We start from the raw sequence: 12,158 nt of genomic DNA on the forward strand, positions 1-12,158 counted from the left end.
GGTACTCTCATTGTTGTATTTAAGTGACATGAATTGGAATTGAAAAGAATAGGGGTAATTATAATAGGGAAGCTTTACTTGCTATGTGTATGTTTTTAACCTGATGATGAGTTGTTGCTTCTCTTTCACTTTCTTTACTTTGTATTGGTAGTTACACTCATAATATTGAAGCAGTCAGTTGTGATGAAGCACTAGTAGATGTCACTGAAATCCTTGCAGAGACTGGATTGACACCTGAAGAGATAGCAGATGTTATCCGTTCTGAAATTAAAAACAAGACTAAGTGTCCTGCTTCCATAGGAATAGGTTAGTAAATTATCTGGAAATATAAACATATAATTATGTAAGATGAATTACTAAATGGAGAAAATAGCAGATAATAACAACAGAGCAAGAGGCTTACACTCTGGATTGACCTTTCATAAGATTTGGCACCCATTTGTTGAATACTTCCAGCAAGATTTAAGTCTCTAGACATCCTCCAATTTTAACTAAATTTTCATGGAAAGATGTCTTTCAGGATACCTGAATACACCTTTTTTCTCTATAATTTTCAGGGCCTCATCTGGGTTATTGTTTTTATTTATTGTTGTTTTGATGTACTATTTGTTGTCAAGTTTTGTTTTAGAATGTATTAATAAATTTTAATAAAAAAGATGAATTACTAAATGAGAATTATGTAAAATTGAAACAGTCATTAAAGAACAACATTAAAATAACTGGTATCTTTATCTGCTAATAAAGAGAGTTAGACTATATGGTCTCTTCCAACTCTATTATTCTATCTAGGAAATTTGTCATGTCTCTTTCTAGCTGGACTTTGTTATGATAAAAGCAGGTCAGCAAAATCCCTGCTGACCGCCATACATTCACCTTAACATATACCCTGTTTACAAGACTGAGAATAGCAGAAAAACCCATGAGATCTATAAATATGCTAAACTGAATATGTAGATGTCAGGAGGAGTGTGAATGGCATGGCGAATCCAGCTGGTCCACACTATCCATTGCATTTAAGTGTAGCATGTCAAAATGCTCATCCTTCAGTACTGGCATAAATTGTATGGTTCATACTGGTTAAAAATAAAAAGTTAATCACATTTGAGCCTGAAAATCGCTGCTAGCTGGGATTGTAACACCACAAGCTGAAATAGGCTGACCAATGTGACTGGCTTTCAGAGAAAACATGACAGTTTCTTTGACCACAATAATGGGACCTTAAATCTCAAGAGCCGCTTGTCTTCCTGTCTTCTCTAAGGTTCATTTATCTAAGGAAGATTTCTACCCTACCAAACTATTAAATATTATTTAATAGCAGTATGGCGCTCTGCAGTTTTAATCTACTATATTGTTATTTTTATAGCTTCAAATATTTTACTGGCCAGACTGGCAACTCGCGAAGCTAAACCAGATGGACAGTATCACTTAAAGTCAGAAGATGTAGATGATTTTATCAGAAACCAATTAATTATTCACCTTCCAGGTAAGTTTTGAGTTTGTGTAGAAATTTTATCACAGCTACTTCAACCCCTTCCAAGATTCTTGAATTTGTTGCATGCTTTACTTTATTGTACCCTTTCCTGTATTGTTATGCATTATTTATATGTATAATGCTATTATTTCTTAGATTGTACGCCATGCCATGGGCAGGTTTACTTTATTTTATTGTTTGTATGTACAGCGCTGTGTAAATCTACAGCACTATTAATAATAATAATAATAATAATAATAATAATAATAATTCTATAATGTAAAATTCTACAACTTTGTGCAAGTAGTAAGACCTTAGTAAAATTTTGGGTTTGTTTTCTTTATGTTTAAAGGTGAAGAGATGTGCACATAACACGCATTCCAACACATTAGATGGCTGTATGTCTTGGGTCCTGAACTTACATTTTTCATTTTGACCTATTTTGCTTCTGTATAAGATACAAAAATAGCAAAGGAATGAACTTAATGTCAAAAGAAATCTACTGCTTAGTCATTTGGGTTCATTTGTTATTTTGTTATAATTTTAACTTCTTTAGAAGTATAACATTCATTTAAATCCTGAAAAATTTTATGTTTCTAAACAACTGGAAATGAAATGCTAGAAATTCTCTTTCAGCAGAGAAGGTGGGAGCCAGGAATGGGTTAACCTTTGCATTGTATAAGCAAAGCAAGAGATCTTCCATGCAGTTCTTTTGCCTTGCTTTTGCCCAGAACAGGTCTTTCATAACAACATAATAATACATATGTGATTTAAACCATGTGGAAATGTGTTCTAAATAAATTACACTTCCCATTGTTGATTTCAAACACAGAAATGTATTTTAATTCTTAGGAGTTGGTAGAACAATGGAATCTAAGTTATCATCTTTGGGGATAAAAACATGTGGAGATCTACAGTGTGTCACGATGTCAAAACTTCAGAAAGAATTTGGTCCTAAAACAGGGCAAATGCTCTATAGATTCTGCCGTGGCTTAGATGACAGGCCAGTTCAAAGAGAAAAAAAGAGAAAATCAGTTTCAGCAGAGATCAACTATGGTATAAGATTTACCCAGGTAAGAACATTGTAACTTTGTCACAGTAATTCTTTTTTATTATTATTATTATTTTATTATATTTTGATAGAACATTAAAATTGAAAGTGTAACAAATTTTCATACATTGTCTATGTGGTCTCTATTCGTACATAATCTGTATTTACCTTCCTTTTTAACTCTTGTTCAAAACTTATCCTACTGAACACTAAATTATTTTTTGTGCTCTATGTATCTATATATGTAAACATGTTTATTCCAATATATTTATAAATTTACCTTCATCAATCTTACTTATCCTTTTTTCCATAATTTTGAAACTTCCCTCCATTTCCCCTCATATTGTTGGGTAGTTTTCCCATTGATATACATGTATAAAACTGTACATGTATATCAATGGGATATACAACTCATTTAATTTCACTATCCATTCATCTCTTGTTGGTATAATTTCAATCCTCCAGTGTCTTGCATATACAATATGGGCAGCTGTAATCATATATAGAATCACACTTATTTCCTCATTATTCAATTTGTCTTTGATAACATCTGTTATATTTAATTTAAAAAATTCCGGTTTTAGTGGAATATTTTTCTGAAGTATTTCTTTTATAATTTTATGTATGATTTCCCAGTATTTTTTAACTTTTTTACAGTACCACCACATGTGGTATAAGGTGCTCATTTTGTCATTACATTTCCAACAAATGGTTTTGTTACGTTTCTCTAACTTCGCTAATCTTGTTGTAGACATTTACCAACGGAAGAAGATTTTATATTAGTTTTCTTTCAAATTATTACACTTTATAAATTTTAGGTTATACTTCCGCACCTTCTCCCAGCTTGATAAGGGTACTGCATGTCCATTGTTTTCCATCCATTTAACCATATTGGTTTTAGTGGTTTCTTTACCATCACCATCCAATACAGGGAGAGGCGGGATACAAATAGATATTATTATTATTATTATTATTCACTTCTCTCTATCTCAATTAGTATTTTATAGATTTTCACAGTAATTCTTGTCTCAAAAGAAGTCATCACTAACATGATACTTCATTTAGCTGCAGTTTTCCTGTATTTAATTTTTGTCTTCTAATAATACTAGAACATGTTCAGTATATAGATGGGGTATTTACTTGGGTAAATTTTACTTGACTGCAAGTAATGTAAACCTGTGGCTTGCTGAATTCTGTTCTTAGAACTCCTGGGATTCCTTGGAAGTTCTCAGGTTTCTTGTTAAAAAGATCAATACTGCATGCCATTCATGGAAGTCATTGCCATTGCACTCAAGAAGACTATTCCCTGGATGTGTGTAGGATTGTATCCTAATAGTGGAAATACTTCACTAGTGGACAAGTTCCATCATGGCTGCTGATCCTTGTTACAAAGTGTAGCCACAGGAGAATCTTGGTTGTGTATTATGATGCAATTCATGCATGCTCCTAACCACTTTTGGCAGCTTTCACTGTTAACCTCTGTAAATTTGAGAATATACTCTTTAGTGGGCTAGGAGTTGATTACAGTCAAGTTAACACATCAGGTCTTCTTGAGGGTAGAAAGTGTGAAAATTATTCATGTGTAATGAGTTCCAAATTTATACAAGGCTAAACATTTTGTGTATGCATCCTCTTGAACTAAGTGTTTTAAGATTACCCATTTTGCATTACAAAAGCTTGTGTGCTTATGAGTGTGAGTTGGCTACTCTCTACTTCAAATCTCACACCGGCCTAAGGCTTTCTAGTGAGGCTATGGCCAACATTCTGTTGGGGATACATGCACACTTAAGTGTCCTCTACACATTTGGATGTCCTTTTTCATGCACTGTGGGGGCTGGTATTCACTTCTTCCTTCTGCAGTGCCCAAGCTTTCCCCTCCCCTGACTTACCTTAAGCTGCCCTGCACAGCTATCCCATGCTTCATAGAAAGCAGGTAGGATTGGAGAAGCAATCCCAATTCCCATAACCACACATGAAGTGATGACATCAACACTGAGATCTGCCATGGTCCTCCAGGGATCTCAGTGCTGTTGTTACCATTATGCATTTGGCTATGGGAAGGTAGCCAGATGCTTCTTCAATCCTGCCTGCTTGCTGAGGAGCACAGAATGGCTGTGTAGAACAGGACTACTTGCAGATATTTACACTACATTTAGGGACAGTGTAATTCTACTCCAGTGGCAGTATAATACTGACCTACCATACAGAATCATTGTAATGATTCCTATCTTTAAGGCAAATAGCTGGGATCACATGGTCTGTTGCTTTGTCGTGGGCAATAACAGACCATTCTGGATGCCTCTTTTCACCAAACCAAAAAGAAGCTTCACAGTAAATACTTAGTTTTCGATTCTTGGGATGTGGGAAAGTAAAGATCATTAAGTTTGTTGGGTAGAAGTAGTTTCTAGAAAGAAGCAGAACCCTTAAGCACTGTGTTCGCTCCCTTTTTGTACAAACCTATTATATATTTCTAGCCCAAAGATGCAGAGGCTTTCCTTTTGAGTCTTTCTGAAGAGATCCAGTGCAGGCTAGAAGCTGCTGGGATGAAAGGCAAACGGTTAACTCTCAAAGTCATGGTCAGAAAAGCTGGAGCTCCACTAGAACCTGCAAAATTTGGAGGCCATGGAATCTGTGACAATATTTCCAGGTAAATAATGTGGTAAATATACCAACAACTCTGTTTGTAAAGTTCTAAAAAAAATTGATCCTATTGTTCAGGCTTACATAGACTTTTTGTAGCAGATACTTCATGTTGGTGGTGCAGCTGCTGTTGTCCTTTAATAATGTTTGAGAAGCTGCTACACTTTAACAAGAAATAACCAGCATTTTCATCATTATTTGCTTATATATTAACAGAAGGCAAATAATTTTGTGGAATATAGAGGATGCCTTGTTAAGATTTAAATTACTTATTATTTTAGAGACAGTACTGGGCATCAAAGCACATTGCCTCTTGTAGAAATCTCTTCTATACTGTTGCACAGCCTATGCATGACATTTAAAACATTTAATGTCATAGTAGTATTACATGTAACAGCATTCGGTGCAGTCATGCTGGCCACATGACAACCAGAGTAGTCCTTGGACAATGCTGGCTCTTCGGCTTAGTAACGGAGATGGGCACTGTCCCCTACAGTCGGTTATGGCTAGACATTCATGTCAAAGGACTACCTTTACCTTTTTACCTAGTATTATATGTATTTAAAGGAAGTGCATGGGATTATATATATATATATATATATATATATATATATATATATATATATGGTTCCCCTACTTTTAAAAATGATCCTGTCATCAAAAATAAAATCCTGTCTTAGGACAAGGTTAACACAACTTGACCCATCAAGCTAAATGCAGTTTATAGTGAGGCATGGCATCCTACCAGGAGCTCATGAAACTCTGGTTTTGATGACTGCCTATGAATGCTAGATCACTTTAAGATCCAAATAGCTTCTAGTTGAATTAAACAGAACGAATTAAGCAATGGCTCCGCAGAACATTAAGGATTATGGGTTCTCATAGAACAGTAAAGTAGGCTTCTTCAGAATCCTGATTTATTGTTCCATGTTAATGTGCCTCAGTGCCTAAAATTCTAACACTTTCTTCTCAAGGAATAATCCTTGGAACAGAAAAAACAAACCCACAAACCTCACCTAATACAAACATCTTTCCCTTGAAAGAAATTGTGGCACTGAAGAGATGACTTTTAAAATAGCCCTTTGTTTTAAATCAATAAAAGATTTTTTTTAAAAAAAATAGCCCTTTCCAAAGCACTTCCAGTTTACTTCACATTGCTTAATAACTCACTTTTCCCCTTTTTTTTACTGCTCTGCCACAAGCTGAACTTAAAACTAATTCCAAAACCAGATCTAATGTATACCAGATTTTAGAGTTTCCGCTATAGTTTTGAATACTCTTTGTTCTGTTTGTTCTCCTTGATTTCTGTGATCAGGATTCATGATTGTCCTGTGGACAGAAGGGCTCCTCCCATCTGCATCAGGTTTTTCATCCATTGAAGAGTTTCTGCTGGCAAACTGAAAAAGACAATCTTTTTCAGTTTGTCTGCATCTGCTATGTCTCTGTGTCTATTGAATACCATTGCAATATGGATGAAATATTAATGGGGAAAGGTGGATCAGCAGAAAATTAGTTCCTCCCCTTCTCATTGGCTGGAATGTTGTGAGCTGAACTCCATTTAGCTGGTACTCTTTTCAGCACAATGAAATACTGTCTTGAATCCTATATTGACAATGCCTGCTCAATATTGTACAAAAGGCTAGTTTAATTCCCACAGCTTTCAGAATACACAAGAAATGTTCTTGTCATAAATCAACAGTATGCATTGATGGTTTAGAGTGATGTGTGAACATTTACCAAATGTGAGCTTCCTGAAAACGACAGGATGATCAACAGAGGAATACTGTGTTTCCAGGACTACTAGAAAAACTGGAGAGGTAGAAGAGCTGAGAACAGTTAGCATTTGTTCTCTGTGCCAACCCCTATAACTGCTTTTTCTTCAGAAAACAAGCATTGAGACAGAATTTAGCAGGGAAACCATTGCTTCTGAACCTTCCCCTGCCCATTGCTTTTTCTGTCTAACTGCTCCCCCAGGAGTCTGATAAATCTTTTTCCTTGCACACACAAATGGAACCCTTTATTTTTAATTGAGGGGGTTTGCATGAGGGGTGGACTTCAAATGAATAGAGCAATAGGTGAGCAAAGGATTATATGATTAAAATTATCATCCTCCATAATTAATGTATTTTAAAAACATAAGTTATCTGGATATAAACACATATGTATTCACAGATGAGCACTCAAAGAAATACAGTTACAGGTATGCAACCCGTCCTTCTCCCATATAAGTATTTAATACAAATCCAGTTTATGTGATGATGTCACCTTGGTGTCAGCAAACCTGACTAAAGTTAAGAATGCAGAGGCTTTGCCGAATCCATCTAGGAACCATTTAGCTCATCATCCTTTTTTCCTATATTAACTAGCCAGAATTCCTATAGAAAGCCCACAAAGAGGAAACAGAAGCAGACAGCCTTTCTTATGGTTTCTCAGTAAAGTTACTCAAAGGCTTCTGCCTCTGGTCAAGGAGGTGGGTTATAGATATAATGGCCAGTAACCATTGATCCAGATCATTGTATTTTTTAAAATGTATGTTCTCTGCAGGACTGTGACTCTCAGCCATGCAACAGATAGTGCCAAAGTGATAGGGAAAGAAATGTTGAATATGTTCCATACAATGAAGTTGAATATCTCTGATATGAGAGGGGTAAGTTTTTAACTTTAAATCACTCTGATATTTTCTTTTCCACAAAAGTATTTATTAAAATCTATGTATTTATTTTATTTTATATTATTTATACCTTGCCTTTCTTCCAGTATGGGACTCAGGGCAGTTCACTATAGAACAGTGGTCCCCAATATTTTCAGGCTACTGCCCCCTTTCCTCAGCTTGTTCCCCAAGCAGCTTTCCATTCAGCCTCTCTCTGTCCTGTCCCAGAATGGTGCACAAAAGACGTTTCATGCAACCTGCTGCCCACCTTTTTCCTCACAGCCCCCATGCTGCCCTTTTTTCCCTCAGCACCCCCCTGGAGGTTTCCAACACCCCCAGGGGGTTTCTTCCACCCACTTTGGGAACCACTGCTATAGAAGTTAAAATCAAATACGGGTTGATTCTCCCTTATCTGAAATGCTTGGGACCTTATACACATAGCCTGACAGTAATTTTATACATAATATATTTTTAATAATTTTGTGCATGAAACAAAGTTTATTTGAACCATGAGCAAGCAAAAGGGTGTCACTATCTCAGCCACCCATGTGGACAGTTTTGGAGTATTTCAGATTTTGGAATTCCAGATAAGGGAGACTCAACCTTATAGTTAAAACAATGAATAATAATAATAAAAAGTTTTACATCAGTTAAGTGAACAACCGTATTGAAAATATTAATATGTAACTATTAAAAACACAGTTACAACACAATAATAATGGTAAAACTACAACACCCTGCAGTTAAAGATCTTTAATAGCTGGTGATCAGGCAAATGCTTGAGTTTTTGCTTACCAGCAGAAACAGGGGGGCAACCTGGCTTGCAATGAAAACCTAATACTTCATTATCTAATAAAACTGCATAATCTAATAAAATCTAATCTAATTCCATAATCTAATAAATGTATTATCATATAAATTACCATTAGAATTTAAGAGTAGAATCAGAGTTATATAATTACAAAACAATGTTGTTAGACGCAGGCCAAGCAAATATTTCAGTTAGCATAAAATGTGTAATCTTATTTGAGGGAACGAAATAACAATAAACATCCAGAATTGTTTTAGTGGGGACAAGACGGATATTTATTTGTTGGCTGGTTGGTTTGATTCCTATATATTGATTGGTTGATTTCACGGAATAAACTAAATACAGATTAAGCCTACAGTGAAATAAATACTGAATAACTTAAAAAGAAATTAGAAACATGCACACACCACTAAAAAGGCAGCAGATAACGTGGATTGAAAATCCCTTAAATGCCAAAGGCCTGCCTGAATAAAATGGTGCCAACATTAGGACAACAGGGAGCATGCCACCTTATTCTCCCTTGACAAGGAATTCCCCATGCTAGTAATAACCACCAAGAAAATCCTCTCTTGTATCCACCTCAAATGTAAAATGTGTCTGTGAGGGTAGAGCAGCAATTCCCAACCTGTGGGTTGCAGCCCCTTTGGGGGTCGAACAACCCTTTCACAGGGGTTGCCTAAGACTGTCAGAAAACACGTATTTCCAATGATCCTAGGAACCGAGACACTGCAATTTTATAGTTGGGGGTCACCACAACATGAGGAACTGTATTAAAGGGTAGCAGCATTAGGAAGGTTGAGAACCACAGGGGTAGAGGGAATGAGAAAAAGGCCTGCCCTATTCCAAAGCAAGACATCAAAGACCCCAGATAGAAAATATAAACCGATATCTCGTTTTTTATACTCCACTGAACATTTTTCACTTACCTTTGATTCCTTTGATCATCAAAGATATATACACACATGTATATTCTTTACTTGTTATAAAGAAATTTAAATATTATCTTAGGTCACTAACAGTGTTTAGAAGATAAACTTGAATTGGATTTTGTTTAGTTTATGGCAGGGGTAGGCAACCTGCGGCCCGCAGGCCGGATGCGGCCCGGCGAGGCCTTGGGACCGGCCCCAGCCCGGTCCTGCCGCCGATTGCAGCCGGGGCCTTTGGGGGGCAATTGTCTATAGAAGCCTCAGAAACATGCATTTATATTAACATTTTTTTAAAAATCAGCAATTTTTTTTGCGTGTCCTTCATTTTTTTTTAAAAAAAGTGTCTTCCATTTGAAAATTGTCCTACATTTGTCCTGGTTTATTTATATATATATATATTTTAAAAATCATTTAATTATTTATTTTTTGGCTTCGGCCCCCCAGTTGTCTGAGGGACAGCAACCCGGCCCCCGGCTCAAAAAGATTGCCTACCCCTGGTTTATGGATTGTTAGATCTGTACTGTATCATGAACATTGTTTGCTTAGAAATAAGATGGATTTGTTGTTTTTTAGGTTGGAATTCAAGTACATCAGTTAGTTCCAGTTAGTAAAGCAACTTCAGCCGCTTCCTCTCACTCATCATTGCAGTCTGGATTTTTATCTCATGGACCTAATTCTATTATTGATCGTCTGCAAGTTCCTAAAAACATAAAGAATTCAGAAGATCACAAGGAAGGTCAGTAATGTTTTTGTTGTCCTTGGAATGTGTATATTTTGTGGATGCTCTTCAGACATTTCATTATCACCAGCTGCTCTGTATTAAATTAATAATGTGAAATGGCGTACAGTAATAATGAAACTGTTCAGTTATATTAATAGAATAACTGTTGTGTTCTGAAATTATTCAAGTTTTGTCTTATTTTCTGCTTTGATAGTATTTGTAGCTGCTGTGGATGTAGAAATATCTTCCACATCAAAATCGTGTCCAGCACTGCCATCTCTGACATCTAATGTCAATCATGTTACCAACAAATCTGAACCTGCAGTTAGTTTGAATGGTTTATATCCACCTATAAATATAAAATCAAGACTCAATTTAAGTATTGAGGTACCATCACCTTCCCAGGTAAAATTTCTTTTCTGGTATGAAGCATGCAAAGAAAGCTCTGTGTTTTTCCTTCTCTTTCTTTATATATAAGAAATCAACCCTTTTTTATTTCTTTGAGCCCCTATCGTCTAATACTATCTTATTTACCCTAAATCTTTGGAAAGGATGAAATAATAAATACTGAATTAATAGGTGGTTGGTTGAATTATTAGTGTGAGCAAAGATGGATGAAATAGAAATTGAAGAGTTCCCCACCCTTTTCATTAGATTTTAGTGACTCAGGCCCAATACACATTGCAGAAATAATCTTTAACTGCCTTGGCTTAGTGCTGGGGAATTCTGAGAACTATATTTTTGTGAGACAGAGATCTCAAACTGGATTACTTTTAGTGTGTTTTAGACCTGAGTTTCACTTCATATTCCTGGGGATAGATTCAGACTTAACACTTACTCAGAGTAGAACCACTGAAATCAGTGGGACTTAGTATAATCATAATTGGGACTAAGTGTCTCTGTCTGGGGAGTGCCATAGCTAACACACCAGTCCAAACTGGCACAAGGTACTTCATGGCTAACTTGCATTTGAACATTGTATCGATGGCCAGATCTAACAGCCCAAGATGCAGTCCATTTTAGAAAAGATTGAATATTATATAAGCTGACCACTGAATGGCCATATATCTTGATTGCTCTGAACTTTGCTTTATCTGCAGTCAGCCAGCATATTATTCAGTACCACTTAGCTGCTCCTTCCAATGATGATCACATCAAGAGAAAGTTTAGTTTTGGAGCTTCTTGGTGGATTTCAGCAAAGATCCAAACTTTGGGAAGATAATTATTAGATTTAATGATTGAACAGGATCTATGTTGAAAGAAGCTTAGAGTCTTATTGGATGATATTCAATAAAACATATTGATGGAAAATCATTGCCTCTTTGTTGCAGCCAAATTCTGTGTGGCTAAGCCATGGAAACAGCCTCTTGATCCACATGTTTCTGTGTGGTTGAAAAAATCTCTTGAGACAGAAATACCAAAGTATATATTTTTTCAGACAGTATTGTAATTATATGTGTTGTTGTTGTTGTTGTTGTTGTTGTGTGCCTTCAGGTCACTTCCAACTTATGACGACCCTAAGGCAATGCTAGCCTTTATCTTTTGGAGAAATCCTGCCCAAGAATGTAGCTGTTCAGACACTCATACAGGAAGATTTGATACTTTTTAGCATTTACAGCTTAATAATCAGATATGGTCAAGGCTTTTCATGCACTTGCCCCCCTTGTCATTACCTGAATGCAGTGTGGATGTCTCCGATTAGAGGCTAAAACTTAAAATAACAAGTTTCAAATGCTATTTTAGGATCATGGCTGCTACTTCTACTTCCCTAGCTTAGATGAAATGGGAAACTTTAGTCAGAGTAGTTTTCTCTAGCCTAACACCCTGAAATCTGTCGACCATGCTGTATTGGGATGTTGTGAGTTGTAGCCCAGTATCTGGAGGGCAC

The 12,158-nt window shown here is 36.1% G+C and overlaps 1 protein-coding gene across 5 annotated transcripts in view; it reads left to right on the forward strand.

Moving 5' to 3' along the window:
• Positions 1 to 12,158, forward strand: part of REV1 (REV1 DNA directed polymerase) — a 52,079-nt gene that overhangs the window by 34,620 nt on the left and 5,301 nt on the right. For all 5 annotated transcript variants that reach the window (XM_089511443.1, XM_089511445.1, XM_089511441.1 and 2 more), the window contains 7 exons: positions 152 to 306; positions 1,364 to 1,483; positions 2,324 to 2,544; positions 4,997 to 5,169; positions 7,707 to 7,809; positions 10,123 to 10,285; positions 10,485 to 10,675. In XM_089511443.1, the coding sequence (XP_089367569.1) occupies positions 152 to 306; positions 1,364 to 1,483; positions 2,324 to 2,544; positions 4,997 to 5,169; positions 7,707 to 7,809; positions 10,123 to 10,285; positions 10,485 to 10,675 (1,126 nt within the window). The remainder of the gene's footprint in view (positions 1 to 151; positions 307 to 1,363; positions 1,484 to 2,323; positions 2,545 to 4,996; positions 5,170 to 7,706; positions 7,810 to 10,122; positions 10,286 to 10,484; positions 10,676 to 12,158) is intronic.

This window comes from Sceloporus occidentalis, unplaced genomic scaffold (genome assembly GCF_023333645.1).
Source record: "Sceloporus occidentalis isolate IW3139 unplaced genomic scaffold, rSceOcc1.0.p SCAF_2, whole genome shotgun sequence".
Lineage (NCBI taxonomy): Eukaryota > Metazoa > Chordata > Lepidosauria > Squamata > Phrynosomatidae > Sceloporus > Sceloporus occidentalis.